A 16,418-nucleotide genomic window follows, 5' to 3' on the forward strand; every position below is an offset into this window, starting at 1 on the left:
TAGTTACATAAGCTTATTGTCTAATTCAGTGACTCCCAACCAAGGGTATGTCTGCAGATGCCAGTAGGTACATGGAAACTAAATCAACATATTGAGTCACCTGTAACATCTGAAATAGATAGCTAAAGTAATCAGTTTTAATAGTGAGCCAAAAGTAATAAAGAAAATAGCTGAAATGGTTAGCTAAAAGCACTCAAAATAGTAGTAGTGAAAATGCAAACTTCACCAAAGGCACTTAACACTGACAGTTGTATGAAAACGTTATTGTAATAATATCCACTTTTATATAGTTAATTTATATAAAAACATTTGAAACAGGACAGGTGGTTTTGTGACAGGGTACTTGAAGTTCATCTGATAGGCCTGTGTGGGAACAACTGGTCTAATTAAACCCAATTCTGTTACATAATTCCTTTCTCTGAACTGGTCATTTGTTAATAATTCAATAATTTGCTAAGTGAAATCAGTTATTTTCTTTAACACAACAAATAATACACCATCATAACATTAAACTATATCAGGCCAGCAGGGTTGATAAACCTACTGTTCTCCACACAGAGCAACAGACGGTGGTTCTTCTGCCCAGATCCCCTTCAGCCTCTAAGACCTACTTCCCCATCCCAGTGGACCACCTCGAGGAGGAGTACAGGCTCCGCTCTGCTGATGATGGCAAGCTCTTCAGGGAGGAGTACAATGTAAGCATCCCCCCTTCTCCGCCTGGAGGTTGGAGTAACAGGTGGTCATAAGGCAGAGTCTTCTGTGTTCTGTACAAGTGCTGGAAGAAGTGTTGGCATCAGGCATCTGGGGTTAAAGTCATTGTGGTGCATACATATACTCCATGAGTACACATGTAAGAGGTGTTTGGTGTTTTCATCTGTGGCAAATAAACCACCTATAAAATATCCAAAATTGGAGTTAAAGGGTTTTCCCACAGCGTGTTCATGAGAAGGCAGAAGACTATTGTGTGTTTTCTTCATTCAGGAAAACTACTGGAGCTATATGTGTGACATTATCCATGACACATACTGTACACATACACACCCACATGCATAAAAAATACCCTTTTGACTATTTGTGATAATTGAGGATCTGAGTCAAAGTACTCATGACTAATGGTTCATTTAACACATATATGTATGATTTTATTTAGACAGTTTGTCAGCAGAGACAGAGGAAGTTGAAGTTCTCTGCTTTTAATGGAGGACTGTTTACTGTAGGTAGCAGAGGAAGTGCCTTGCAATGCATTACACTGTTTTCCAAAATGGGCTGTTGTGTAGAATCTAACAAGAAAATGTTGTAGTCCTTGCCAGGGGGTAATGCCCAGGGGACATACGAGGAGGCCAACAAGGATGAAAACAAGGAGAAGAACAGATACCCCAACATTCTTCCCTGTGAGTGTACTTTATGTTCTGTAGGAACTAGGTTTTCTTTTGACTCACACCCAGAGCGAGTTTCCTGCCTGTGCGCACGTGTCTTTATGAGTCTTTTTTTTTCAGATACAGATCCTCCCCCAACAGCTCATATTTATTCACAATGAAAACCCTCACCCTTTAGAGTTTCCTCACCCTTCTTCCTTTTTACAGTTCCTATCACTCATCTCTGTCTCATTAATAATAATAACTACATAATTTTTAGTACCTATACATTCTGATCCTTCAAAGAATAGAGTTGGACAAAACATGCATTGGATTTCTTGCCAAGGGTTAGATGAAAAGAATGATACCACTCTCACGTCTCTGCAGTATATGTGCGGATGGTGTCAGCAGTCGATTAGCTTAGCTTAGCATAAAGACTGGAAATGGAGGGGACACAGCTAGCTATTTTAAGTCTAACAGTAACAAAATCCAATGATTGCTGCTCCAGGATGTTTTTTAGTTTTGGACAAGATAACTTATCCCCATTGTTTCCAGTCTTTATGCTAAGTTAAGCTAACCGACTGCTGGATGTAGCAACATTTTTACCATACAATCATGACTCTTTGCAAGAAAACAACATTTTGAAATGAAGTAAACATTCCATTTTGTTTAAAGTCAAACAATTCCTTTAATGCTCTGTATAGTACCTGTCTAGTGTTTAATCAGAGTGTGGTTACAGACTCTTTGTATTGTTTTTTCACTGTAAACATTCACTTCTAAACATTCCAATTTTCACCAACAGATGATCATTCCAGGGTGGTGTTGACTCAGTTGGATGTAAATCCCTGTTCAGACTATGTGAATGCTTCTTACATTGATGTGAGTTATGCTTTTTTTTGTTTTTCATTCTGTTGGGAATGGTTCGTTCATTCATTTGTAAAATGTCATCACTAACTAACTTAATATTCTTTTCTGACAGGGTTTCACCGAAAAGGCCAAATTCATCGCAGCACAAGGTATGACACAGTGGACTTGACATAATGACATACTAATTATTTTGATGACTTGATTATTAATTTCATGTCTAACTAAATCATTTCTTATTATAAGAATCACTGACCCTTTGGCTTACAGGTCCAAAAGAAGAAACTGTTGCAGATTTCTGGAGGATGATATGGGAGCAGAAAGTAGCAACTGTTGTCATGCTGACAAATCTGAAAGAAAGGAAAGAAGTGAGTGATTTTCAGCCTTTTATTTTAGATTTTGTTTCATTTTATTTGTTTCTTAAATGTGTCTCAGCTACCCAGCTGAAGTGTCCATGAAAAAGATAACGCATTCCTATGAGCTCCAGGGTTTCTTCTCTAGCAAAGTCTCTGCTGCGACTCTGAATCTCTACAGGGATCAATGGAGCGTCAGAAAAAGAAAGAAGAAATGTGCTCAAAGGGATTTCATTGGTTATGGTCAAAGGTGGAACCACAGCGTTTAATTTTTCACACCTGTAATCTCCCCTCTGACATCTCTATTCTCTGCTATAATTGCATAGTTTTTATTGTGAACCAGAGCTCATTCAATAAACAATGAGAATGGAGAAAGGCTAAAAAGATCAATAAGAAGATAAATGGTGAAGATTTAAATCAGCATGTGGACAGGTTGAAATCAATGGCTACATAATGTGTTATAAGTCCCCTAACGAAGTATCATAATCACCCAGCGCAGTTTTATATTGAGTGGTTTCACATCACTAATCGGTATAGACTGGCTATGAAATTGAACAATGTGTACTTCTGCATTTGAACCACTTTGTCGCTTGAAAGTCCTCAAGTATGTAACAGAAAAACTGCTCCTTTTTAGGTATTTAATTTATTAAATAATTGCTGTAATTTCCCCCCAGGACAAGTGTTACCAGTACTGGCCAGATCAGGGCTGTTGGACCTATGGGAATGTGAGGGTGGCAGTAGAAGACTTCACTGTCCTTGTGGACTACACCATACGCAAGTTCTGTGTACAATATGTAAGTATTAATAATTGCTTATGTAGTTATTGTGCTTCATAGAAATTGTAATGATGATAACAGAAGAATGGATTGCGTCTGTGAAACATTTCTGCATGTTGTATCATGTCAAATTCAGTTCCTTTTTTTCCAACTAGACCATTTATAAATTCTAAGAATTTCTAAGAATAACTTCTGAAAAAATATTGCTCTAGGGTACAGAATATGTATCCAGATCAATGAGTAGAAGCTGTTGCTACTTTGAAAATGGTTCCTGTTGAAACCGAGATGTGTCAAAAGATTGTCCTGGGGCATGATCGTGTCTGTTGTGTCTTAAAACTTGCTATGCGGGTATTGTTAACTTAACTTAACTGCATTTGTGTCTCTGTGTAGCAAGCCAGCGATGCCGCCAAAACCCCCAGACTAGTCACCCAGCTCCACTTCACCAGCTGGCCCGACTTTGGAGTTCCTTTCTCCCCCATCGGCATGCTCAAGTTCCTCAAAAAGGTCAAGGCGGTCAATCCACCCTTCTCTGGCCCTATTGTGGTCCACTGCAGGTACCAGAACACTGAACTAATGGGTCATTATTTTGTTGTCCACTTGGATCTACGTGCTTTTGACAGAAAATTGCCTTTAATGGTTCTAATTATCCAATTGGTTTCTCTGGAGATAAATATGTTCAGGCATAAATATCCGCTTTGTGTGTCTGCAGGAAAAAAAAGAGCTATGGCTGGAAAAATTTTGAGTGACTATAGCAATACATGTGTTTACAAGCACAGATGTCTCTTTGTTTCACTCCTGTTGTCCATTAACATGCAAGCATCAGCTGAGGATTGTGGTTTATTCAGTCTGTGGTTTGCTTTGTGTCTCTGCAGCGCTGGTGTTGGGAGGACAGGAACCTTCATCGTAATAGACGCCATGATCGACATGATGCACGCAGAGCAGAAAGTTGATGTGTTTGGGTTTGTCTCTAAGATACGAGAGCAGCGCTCACAGCTCGTTCAGACAGATGTGAGTTTGAGACAGGACAAGTTCTTACTTGTCTATCATGTCAGCCACCAGTACACTAATACTTGACAGCTAATGTGTGAATTATCAGTGTTAATTATCTCTGTCATTCATCTGTGAATGTTCAAGTCTACCGATGCATAGTGTGTGTTCATCTGTTTGTGTGTGTTCTCACCTCAGATGCAGTACTCATTCATCTACCAGGCCCTGCTTGAATACTACCTCTATGGCGACACGGAGTTGGACGTGTCATCTCTGGAAGGACATCTGCACAAACTGCACAACACCTTTGCAAATGGTGACCGGGTCGGCCTTGAGGAAGAGTTTAAGGTAAGACCTCTTCAAGTATTTAACACAACTGCTGACAGAAAACCATCTAAAGCAAGAGATTTGTGCATTTTCAAGTTTGTAACACTTTGCTTACTTGATTTCTGCCCAGAAACTGACCAATATGCGAATAATGAAGGAGAACATGAGAATGGGGAATCTTCCAGCCAACATGAAGAAGAACAGAGTTCTGCAAATTATTCCATGTAAGAAAGAAGGAAAACCACAGAACAAAAATATATTGGATGCCTGTTCAACTCATGGCAGATGTTTACCTTGGTTTGTATACCTGAAACTCTAAATGGTTTTGAGAGTTTCCTTTTCTCTTCCCATTTCAGATGACTTCAACAGAGTTATTCTCTCCATGAGAAGAGGTCAGGAGTTCACAGATTACATCAATGCATCTTTTATCGATGTAAGCATATTTTATTATTGATTTCTTTCATTCTTGCATTTATAGCTGAAATAGTTAATAGGTATTGCCATTAACACACAATACTGGACCTATAAAGCTGAAGAAGTGTGTGTTTTGCTGTGACTCAGGGCTACAGACAGAAGGACTACTACATTGCCACCCAGGGCCCTCTGCTACACACAGTAGGGGATTTCTGGAGAATGGTGTGGGAATGGAAATGTCACTCTATTGTCATGCTCACAGAGCTCCAGGAGAGGGAGCAGGTAAGCTGCAATAGCTAATGACTGAAAGCAAGCTATGATTGATGGCTTCAATAACCACTACAGCTGTTCTGACTTCCTGCTTCTGTCACAAAACTGTACTTTTATGGTGGCGCATATGTAAGGGTCATATGTACAATTTATATATTTTTATATATATATTTAGGGGCGGCTGTGGCTCAGGAGGTAGAGCGGGTTAGCTGTTAATCGGTTCAATCCCCGGCTCCCCCTGGTTGCGTGTCGAAGTGTACTTGGGCAAGATACTGAACCCTGAATTGCCCCTGGCGGCTATTCCGCCAGTGTATGAGTGAGTGTGAATGTTAGTTTCCGTTTGAGCACTTAGGCTCAGTGTATGAATGTGTGTGACTGGTGAATGCAGATGTAGTGTAAAAGCGCTTTGAGTGGTCGAAAAGACTAGAAAGGTGCTATACAAGTACGGAGCATTTACATTTACATTTATAAATCTGCAGTTTCTATTTAACTTACAGGCTGTAAACAAACACTTATTTCTGTTCTTGCAGGACAAATGTTTCCAATACTGGCCCACGGAAGACTCAGTCACCTACGGAGACTACAGAGTAGAGCTGAAGGGAGACACTTTGTGTGACACCTTCAGTCTACGAGACTTGGTACTCACCTTTGTCCCGGTAAGCAAATTAACCTTGCACTATCACACAGCTGTTAATGAGACAGTAACACCAGATTACATTTGCCTGTCAGGATGAAAAGGCATTTATTGGATCTCTTGATGTAATTCTAAAGAGCATTTTGTTCTTGGCCAGGGGATATAAAGTTATTCTTTGGCACTGTATGACTGCAACAGCCAATAAGATTAATTGTATGATAAATCACAATAGAGTCACTTGAACATTATTTTTATTTTTGACTTCCTGTGGTGGAATAATTTTTCAATTATAATTTTTTCCCCCACTTACTCAAGTACAAGTGTAGATACATCAATGTAAAAACACTCCATTAAAGGTAAAGGTCTGAATTCTGAATCTTGCCATTATTAAAACATTGACTTAAAGTATCATAAGTAAGTACTTTTTCTACAGAGAAATGGTTGCTGGTTGAGATGGAGTTGGTTTTAACTACTTTATACACAGCAAGGCAGTTTAGTCCAGTGTTTCCCATACTAGTGTCTGGGCCCCCTAGTGAGTTATGAAATTATTAATGGAGTTGGAAAGATGAAAAAAACATGTTGCAGGGTTTTTTTTTTTTTTTTTAGTTTTCAGTAATCTTTGCATTTTGTGATTGAATAATTTTACCTTTTTAACCCTTAAACTGTTTTAAAAATTAACGTTTTAAAAATTAACTCTAAAAGTCTAAAGGGGAACTGAACAGTGACAAAGTGTGTTGAGGAGACATTTGTAACATGTGTGAATATTTGAAAATTAAACTTTATTCCTGAATGTAGTAAATTGCAGCATTTTTGTATCTGACTTTGTAAAGCTACACAGGATCTAATAGTCTAATCTTAACAGACATAAACCCCAAATGAGTACATAAAACTATTTTGCCTGCCAAAAGAAATATGGTAGGATTTAGGATTCTCAAGTGGGAGCCTTCCATCTCATATATTTCATTTAATTCAACCCTCATCACCTGTCAGAGGCTCAATAGTACATTGCTGCCTCGTGCAGTAGCAGTTCACCATTCATCTACTGCACTTAACCTACACTGACATTGCACCTGCCATTATGCTTTCATATACTGCTAATAAATCCTATTTGAAAGGTATTATGATCTCTTGTCTGCCTGTGCATTTCCTCTCAAAGGACAAGCAGACGAGGGTGATCAGGCACTTCCACTTCCACGGCTGGCCGGAGGTCGGCATCCCAGCTGAGGGAAAAGGTATGATCGACATCATCGCCTCAGTGCAGAGACAGCAGCAACAGTCTGGGAACCATCCCATTGTCGTACACTGCAGGTAGCTTCAAATCCCTCTTTTACACTTTTATATATTGGCATAGTCATATTTGTGTCTGCGGCAGCATTTTGCTTTTGATAGCTTATAACAGTAAGATTTTGTATTTGCAGGTCACGGTTCATGCTTGAATTCATTTCTAAGAATCTTTGTGTTTGTTTGCACTGCAGTGCTGGTGCAGGGCGAACAGGTACGTTCATTGCACTGAGCAATATCTTGGAGCGAGTCAAGGCAGAAGGCCTGCTGGACGTATTCCAAACTGTGAAGAGTTTACGTATGCAGAGGCCTCATATGGTCCAAACGGTGGTATGTATCAACAGAAGTGGGTCCTAAGTAGTGGTGTGCAATATGTATCATCTACAATAATATCTTGCTTGTTTGAGCGATATGCAAGTAGACAGTATCAAGTAAGCTACATCACTTACTTTGCAAAAAAAAAAAAAAAAAAACTCAAAAACACCTTGTCCACTCAGTCACTGTCATGCATGCAGCACACATGTGCTAGAGTAGAATAGGCAATAGTTGCAGAAAAATTCATACTGAAGTTAACAAACAGCCACCACCAGCCTCGCAATCTACATCGTTAGATAAAATTGCTAGACGTGAACCACCCTCACTTGCTTGGAGGTGGGTAGGCTTTGAAAACTCTGTCGAAAATCAGTTGTCATTAAGAACCATGAACTAATTACTTTAGAAGAATATCAAGAATATGAAAAGCTTCCTACAAGCCTAAACCAGCCGAGGTACCCACACAAAACAATCTCCATTTCATACACTGCTACAATGAAGACAGAATCAAAGCACCTAAGACAACAGCTATGACAGAACTCATGTGCCAATATACTGTGCACCCATTCACACAAACACACACTCCATCTCTTCCTCCTCTACCACACACACACACACACACACACACACACACACACACACACACACACACACACACACACACACACACACACACACACACACACACACACACACACACACACACACACACACACACCTTTTACAAACAAATTTTTAAAGGATGCCAAATATCATCTAATTTTCATTATCGATAAAATCCCAGAAAATATGTAGATATAATTTTTTGTCCGTATCGCACACCCCTAGTCCTAAATAACCCAAAGAGCCTGTTTCCTGCTTTATCTCGACTGAAACCGACTTTACAGGCTACCACCTAATCCTAATTTTGTTTCTCTCTTTATTCCACAGGAACAATATGACTTCTGCTACAGGGTGGTACAAGACTTTGTCGACATTTTCTCAGACTATGCCAATTTTAAATGACGAGATTTGCCTTAAACATGGTTTTTAATGTTGTTTTCTAAAGCTGGTTTGTCAGTTTTATGTGTTTCTTTAACTTGGTCAAATTATCTATTTTGCTATGCACTTGTCCTACCATTAACTGAAAATCCATACTCGCTGTAATATATTGTATGTCAGTGGATGAAAAATGTAAATGAAAAAGTTAGATTATTAATGTATATTTCACATCATGTATGATAATTATTTTGTCATGAAGTGTTGTTTCGAACTTGGTCTCCTATTTCAGTTTTGTTGTATAATACTGTACTTTAAATGTTGATCTGTTATTTTGGATTGACCACGTAATATTTTTAAGTTGTAGTTATTGTAAATGTATTTATGTATTGATGATGACATTCCATTCTTGAGTTTGGAGAACATGATGGGAATGTTAAGAGTTTATATTTTATTGTAAACATACAGTACATTCTTTCAGTTATTGATGCCTTCTATCTGAGATTAGAGGCGATATTTAAACTATTTTTCATTGTCCTCAAGCTACATGCCCATCACGAATGTGATACTCTTTCCAATGGAAATATTGTCAGAAATAAAATTAATTGCTTCAGCCATAATACAGAGAACGTTAAGTTATGCAACAGAGGCCCAGGTGACGACACAGGGGTTGATGTCCAATATGGATTCAGGCAGTTTCACAGTTAGACGTATCATAGACTAGTGAAACACCATTAAACTGGTTTTGTACCTCATAAAAAGTGGTATGCAACTGCATTTAACATGGATGTAACATTACTACAGTCTGCCTTTTGTCTGTAGACAGCAAGTATTTTGCTAAAATGACTGCACATTAAAAAGCACATATAGCTACGCCTTTTGCCAAGAACCTGCAATATTCAATAGTATGTTTATTGCTTTGTTTGTATCACAGATCAAATGATATCAGTGCCATATGTACATTTTTAAGACATGGAAAAGTAGAACAGCCCTAAGTTGAAGGCTGAACAGCGATCCTAAAAAATAAAAAGTTAAGTGTGGTCGCTAAATGCAGTAGAGCCAGTGAAATTTCACAATGTGTCAAGTCCATAGTTAACCCAAGAAAGTATTAAGTGTAACATTAGATTTGTTCTGTAATGACAAAAACCACAATACACACGTGGTGCTTCAGTGCCTGCTTAATGCCAGAGCAACAAACAAACCACCCCGTACTATCAGTGTTCAGTTACATTGTATGTTTTGGAATACATACTGTACGTTGGTTTTTTCACTTGGGTCAACATGAGGAACCAGAATGCTTCATTGAAAAAGTGTGGTACATTCATTCATAGGAAAGTATCTGAATGTGAAAGTTTTGCTGTGAATTTCGGCTGAGGCAGTAACCCCCATCCATCTGGTACTCCAACATTAAACCAAACATTTGGAATAATTTGACCTAGCTCTGCTTTAATCCTCAATAAGATGTGTAATTTTGTTGATGCTGTATGTAAATACTACATGACAAAGTGCTAGCATTGTGAAAGTTGCTGATCAGTAAGGAACTGTCAAGTGATTGGTCATATTTTGTGTGCTATTTGTGGGAGATGTGAGGTGCAGCAGAAGAATTTTCCCCATGGCTTCTTTTCTGTCTATACCCATCCTTTTGAGAATATTGAGGAGGGTCTATATAGACTATAGCTCTTTGCCTTTGCTCTGTCTGTGGGTGGTCTATCCCTTTTTGGATTCTCAATGTCTTTGAAATGCAAGTTGCAATATTAAAGTCATCTGAAAATGCTTTGGGGGTTAGTGGGAGTTTTCATCCAATGTCCTTGCTAGCATTTAAAAAAAATTGTATAAGCTGTTGCACAGTGGCGCAGCCTGTAATATCAACTTTGGGTGAAACATTCAGTGGACTGTTCAAGCCACTGCAACTATAGATATGATTCATATAAACCACACACTGCATACACTCTTTCACATATAATGATATCCTAACCCAAACAGTGTATTGAGAAAGGCGCGTGTTAGTTGTAAATAAACTTAAATAAATTTTTTTAGTATCAATTAATCTGACAATGGTTTAGCCTAATTGGTTGATCATTTGGCCTACAAAATGTCAGAAAATAGCAAATAAAATGTCTGAGCCCAAGTTGACGTCTTCGGATGTCCCGTTTTGTCTGACCAATAGCCCAAAACCTGAAGATATTCCATTCGCTATCAAAGAGGACTAAGAAAGCCAGCAAATACTCAGATTTGAGAAACTGGAACCAGTGATTGTAATTGGTATTATATTTACTCATTTGGCAGACGCTTTTATCCAAAGCGACTTACATTTGAGGAACAACATACAAGCATCAACAGAGCAATACAGATCTACAACTGACAATACATACTAGTGAGAGCAGCAGTATTATGAAGGGCCCATTAATGGCCAGTATGACCAAGAGCAACGATTATTTAAATAATGAATTGAATGTTCATATGGGAACCTGACTATTGTTTGAAGGCAGACTTGAAAGATTGTGAACCTATGCTTTAGGTTCAACTTAATTTTGTTTCAGACTCAAAACAAAGTTAAAACTGCTGTATAGTAGATTTGCTTCTTTTGTTTATCTCTCTAGTTGTGTGTATTCATCAATGCTGGAGACAGCCATAGTAAGTACACTGCAAGAGTATGCAGTAAAAAACATGGTATGAAGAGTATGAAAACACGGTATTAAATACTAACAGGAACAGAGAAAATACAATAACATGGCTAACTAAAGGTAACATGGTTGAAAACCCCCACAACTGACTGTATTAGAATAAAAAACAACAGGAAAACCTCAAACTAATTCAAATCATGCACAGTAACAGAGGTTAGTTTTTTTCTGTCTCAAACACTCCTGTTTGCACAATTACATTCTGTCCAATGAAAACAACTAGAAATAAGTCACAGCTGCAGTTTGAAGACTGTCAGCAACACTCACCCCATTAAATTGCAACTAATATCAGCAGTTGGCCAAAGTTGTAGTGGTTGTGACCTAACACATTAAGACTAAAGGCAGTTTTCTTAGTACTAGTTACACCAGCAGGGGGCAGTGCATCTCAATCTATATGCAGATAATAAATTCTTTTAATTAAAGAGTAAATTCAACTGAATTTTTGTATGTCATAATTTGGTAGTTTCAGTCTATCCTTAGGCTGACCACCAGACTTATAATGAGGTCCTACAGAGACAAATGCTGAAGCTGCTCTATAGATGGTACAACAGCTCCTACATATCTTAATTAATTAATAGCAAGCAGAGTGAGTTCTTACTACATATTTGAAGAATTCCTTATTTAGAACTATTCTTAACTATCTAAAAAAAATTAAATTGTTAGTTAAATAGTTAACTCATGTTGAGCTGGAATCAAAAGTTTCACATCCACATAGATCCAAATGATCTCTTCTGTACATAAGACTGCTTTCCACTAAATGTGACATTTCTACAGAAAGTTTTTAGGGCACCAAAAGCAGATTGATGATTATAACACAGGCAAGAAAGTTCCTCTTTCAGAGTGTCGCAACATACAGAACAAAAAAAATGCATCCCCTATTTCCAAATATAAATGTGTGATTACAAAAAGCTTTTATCCATGTGATTGCCACTGGTCAATAACAGGGAGGAATACAACTGAGCTATTTTTGCCAAACAATCATGTTTCTTATTTTGCAGAAAAACCCAAGTAACAAAAAGCGTCTTTGTTGACAATTTCCACTTCCTCTGGGACCCGGTGTCATGGTAACACTCTCCAGGGGGGAGGGCTGTAGCCCAAAACAAGGTCAGCATGAGTGAAGAGGTCATATGAATTATGTATTAACCCTAACTGACTCTAATTTTTATTGACCCCTAACTAATTATATTTTGTCTTTCATAAGGCTTTCCATTTTCTTTATAATATGGAACATGAGCCTTTTATTGGCAGGGTGGCCTGCGCTGTGACCCTTCTGCTGAAATGCTTTCATGTGTGGCTTCGTAAACCAATTTCTCATTACACAGTGTATGTGTATTTCAAGCAAAGCCTTTTTTCACTTGTTCTGTCATTTTTTCCTAAACATTACACATTTCACTGTCTCCTGAACGGAATAGGGTTTAAGGTTCAATAAGACACAAATGCATAAGTATCAAGTAGGCTATTTGGGACTACAAACGTAGCATTATCACATGGAATCCATCTTTTACATTTGTACAGTACTGACAAATTTGGAAAAATGTATTTAAAGAATGCTGTTAAGAGCTAAACTTTGTTTTAACTAAAACAGTGTGCCAGAGTTTTTCCCTTTCATTCACATTTGTTCAAGGTGAATCAATCCACACACACACTTTATAATTATGGCCCGAGCATGAAAAGCACGAGGTCCCTATTTAAACTGAAGGGATTTTCTTTCTTTCTTTCTTTCTTTCTTTTGCAAAGTAAACTCAATTTTGGAGGCCTAAACATGCTCAAAAACTCACCAAACTTTGTACATAATTCAGGCGGGGCGAAAAATTTCGTATTTGATGGGTTTCTTGCATAGGCGTGGCAAAATGGCTTGCTAGCGCCCCCTACAGAGCAGCTCCCGGACAAAGTTTCACCTACGTATACAAAATTTCTGTGGTACGTGTATCATGTGCATACATACAAAAAAGCCTCTTGGCGCGATGCCCGACACCCAACAGGAAGTCACCCATTTTGGATTTAATGGTCATTTTTGTCGATTTACACACTTTGTACTTTAACGAACTCCTCCTAGGGAATTAGTCTGATTGAATGCAAATTTTCGCTGTGCAGTCTAAACCCATTGACGATTAAAAGTTGTTCAAACGGTTATTACCTGTCAACCAGTGTGCCCGTGGTGTGTCGTCAAAAATTGATAATTCGCCATGAAACAGGAAGTTGTTATAACTTCAGTATACACGCTCACATCATCAAACTTGTGAGTTTGCAGTTAATGGCGTGACGGTGGCGTGGCGGCGAAGGTCCACGCTTCGCCAGGACACCGGAAGTTGTTGTAACTTGACTCTACATGCTCAGATCTGTACCAAATTTTTCATGTTTAATAAGAGTCCCACCGTGAACACATGTATATGCCAACATTCACCCATAGTCATAGCGCCACCTGCTGGCCACAGGAAGTGACCTTTAATGAACCAGCCCCGGCAGCATGTTTCACCTACATGAATGAGTCCAGACTTACCAAAAAGCCTCTTGGAGCGATGCCCTAAACCCAACAGGAAGTCGGACATTTAGAATTTTATGGTCATTTTGGGATGATACTTTAACAAACTCCTCCTAGGGATTTAGTCCGACCAACTTCAGATTTGTGTTGTGCAGTCTAAACCCATTGACGATTAAAAGCTGTACAAACGGAGAGTTTTCGTGCCTGTGCCGTGGTGTCTGTAATAGAGGAAGTTGTTGTAACTTCAGTGTACATGCTTACATGTGCACCAAACTTTACACGGTTTATAAGAGTCCTGCCCTGAATACGTCAACAAGCCAATATTCACTCATAGTCACAGCACCAGCTATTGGCAACAGGAAGTGACTACTTCTATGCTGTGATGAAGCACTTCTTGCAGCTTGGCTTTATTTACTATAATAATAAACTATTTCAGAAAACCCTTAATAAATTGATGATGTCATGTTATAAAGCATGTGAGTTTTCCCTTCAACGGTGTGGCAGCGAAGTTCCATGCTTCGCAATGAAACCGGAAGTTGTCACTACTTCACTGGACATGCTCAAATCTCTAACAAAATTTGTGTCCTTGATAACAGTTCCGCCCCAAACACATCTACATGTCAATATTCAGTTATAGTCATAGCGCCAAGTGCTCTGTAGCGCCACACAGGGGACACAGGAAGTGTGTCCTCAAGACACAGAAGTGCTCCTCAAGCAGATCATTTGTGGCTCTTGCTAGAAAAGATGTTTGTTTTTGCTGATACAGGACCAAAGGTCCACAGCTACGCTAGCTCAGTGAGGCTATACATAGGCACAGTGAGGCTTTAAACTAAATGTCATTCAGCATGCAAATATGCCCACATTGACAATGCTAACATGCTGATGTTAAACAGGTATAATGTTTACCATGTTCACCATTTTAGTTTTGCATGTTAGCATGCTAATATTGTGCTAATTAGCATTAAACACAAAGTACAGCTGAGGCTGATGAGAATGTCATTAGTTTTGCAGGTCCAGGTCAAATATTGGACAAATTGGAATTTTGACCTGATGATGGTGATAGATAAAAAGTTAGGGGATTTCCAACGTTTTTTGAATTCATTATGTGGTAAACGTGAATGTGTGAAACAAATTTTATTGCAATCCATTCAATAGTTGTGGAGACAACCATTTCATAAAAAAACACTAATGTGAAATTTGTGGAGGTGTTGGAGGATAAGTCAGGATGTCACCAAAGTCATCCCCTTGGAACCATAAATGTATTTACCAAATTTCATGGCAAGCCGTCCAATAGCTGTGTAGTATACACACAGAAAACTGAAACACTCCCTGTATCTGCAGAAAGTTATAAGAAAAAAACAAAAAAAGAATTGTTAAAATTTTGTATGCTACAAAAGTGTGGATTTTAAGATCTCAACCTGACCATGTTAGCACACTCTTTTCTCTTGCCTCAGCGTGGTTGTGGCTGATTAAATGAGACAGGCACAGGGTAGAACATGGAGATTTCGCCATTAACATACTAAAGAATGAACCGGAGATCCTGTCTGTCGTCTACTTCACATCTCTTAAGTCACTGGCTTGATAATGACTTGTTGTTCTCTCAACCTCTCTTCCTCTCTCTGTCTCTCTTTCACAGCGCAGCATCATGCTACACTGAAAACAGGCCCTTTAAGTCTTACCATAATTCAATCAGACAGCTCTTACTGGGATGTTAATGTGTTATCCTATTCCTCCTTTATTCCATCAGGGTAATAAGCTTTCTTTTTCAGGAAATATAGTCAAAGCTCTGATAAACCAAATGCTTGGCCCCAAAATTTACAACTATAAACGTAGATGGAAAGGGAACAATAAAAAGCCAATATGATAAAATCATAGCTGGATGGAAGATGATGTGAGGCTGCTCACTTTTATGCTGCTTAAAGGATAAGCTGACTGATATTTAATATTTTTGTTATTGTCAACAAATTTAATGAGAATACCAAAAACTACAATACATTAGTCCATCTTTCAATGCTTTTCAACTTCCTTATTCACGTCAATAATATTTCAAGTAAAGATATTTCCTGAAACAGTTGGGCACTGTAGTTTTTAGTAGGCATTACTCAAATCAGGAGAAAATGGGAATTATTTTCAGCTGTGGATTTGGTGCACTAGTGATTATTTATGGCAACAGGGAGGTATATCAGAGCTATTCAACAACAAAACAAAAAACAGTGCCCGTGTTAATCACAATGAATTTTGTTGTAGTCCACCTAGTATATGCTGAGATATTTAACTGAATAGTATGTGAAAACATTGGGATTAATTATCTGGGCACAGATAAATGTAACAAATTTTATGGAAATCCATCAAATAGTCACCAAAGATATTTTTCTCTAGATCAAAGTGATGGACCAAATGACTGGAAGACCGCCATTGCTATCCCTTTAATGGCTATAATATTCATGATTATTCATGTTGAAACAAACATTCCAGCATTTAGCTTCAGCTGTTAATGTTTTTGGAGCTGGCCACAGAAATTACGCTAGTCTTGTTGTTTTGGCAAAGGTTTGATGTGTTTTTTTGCATTATGATGACAATGCAAAGGCCTGAGTTGTCAATATAATTATGGTATTGAATTTTATACTTCTTATAACTAAAGGAAGTATACAAGTGAAATTGTAGAGGTCCCTAAAATCAACCCTTGTGGGACACCACAAGTTGG

General features: G+C 38.3%; 1 protein-coding gene and 1 long non-coding RNA gene across 9 annotated transcripts in view; one reads left to right on the forward strand and one right to left on the reverse strand.

Moving 5' to 3' along the window:
- ptprea (protein tyrosine phosphatase receptor type Ea) overlaps positions 1-10,325 on the forward strand; it is a 57,986-nt gene extending 47,661 nt beyond the window's left edge. For all 8 annotated transcript variants that reach the window (XM_038735846.1, XM_038735848.1, XM_038735850.1 and 5 more), the window contains 16 exons: positions 559-695; positions 1,301-1,391; positions 2,158-2,234; positions 2,335-2,371; positions 2,490-2,587; positions 3,247-3,366; positions 3,739-3,902; positions 4,221-4,356; positions 4,534-4,683; positions 4,793-4,886; positions 5,019-5,095; positions 5,224-5,358; positions 5,877-6,002; positions 7,137-7,288; positions 7,456-7,591; positions 8,504-10,325. In XM_038735846.1, coding sequence (XP_038591774.1) covers positions 559-695; positions 1,301-1,391; positions 2,158-2,234; positions 2,335-2,371; positions 2,490-2,587; positions 3,247-3,366; positions 3,739-3,902; positions 4,221-4,356; positions 4,534-4,683; positions 4,793-4,886; positions 5,019-5,095; positions 5,224-5,358; positions 5,877-6,002; positions 7,137-7,288; positions 7,456-7,591; positions 8,504-8,578 — 1,805 coding nt within the window. In that variant the 3' untranslated portion in view covers positions 8,579-10,325. The remainder of the gene's footprint in view (positions 1-558; positions 696-1,300; positions 1,392-2,157; positions 2,235-2,334; positions 2,372-2,489; positions 2,588-3,246; positions 3,367-3,738; positions 3,903-4,220; positions 4,357-4,533; positions 4,684-4,792; positions 4,887-5,018; positions 5,096-5,223; positions 5,359-5,876; positions 6,003-7,136; positions 7,289-7,455; positions 7,592-8,503) is intronic.
- On the reverse strand, positions 249-3,234 carry LOC119916015. The gene is made up of 2 exons (XR_005447061.1): positions 2,476-3,234; positions 249-775 (listed from the first exon to the last, which is right to left on the reverse strand). It is a non-coding gene; the product is annotated as an uncharacterized LOC119916015 (long non-coding RNA).
- Positions 10,326-16,418: the final 6,093 nt, after the last annotated feature.

The sequence above is a fragment of the Micropterus salmoides genome, unplaced genomic scaffold, assembly GCF_014851395.1.
Source record: "Micropterus salmoides isolate LMB-PRFRI ecotype aquatic unplaced genomic scaffold, ASM1485139v1 Ms_hic_scaffold_21, whole genome shotgun sequence".
NCBI classification, from domain to species: domain Eukaryota; kingdom Metazoa; phylum Chordata; class Actinopteri; order Centrarchiformes; family Centrarchidae; genus Micropterus; species Micropterus salmoides.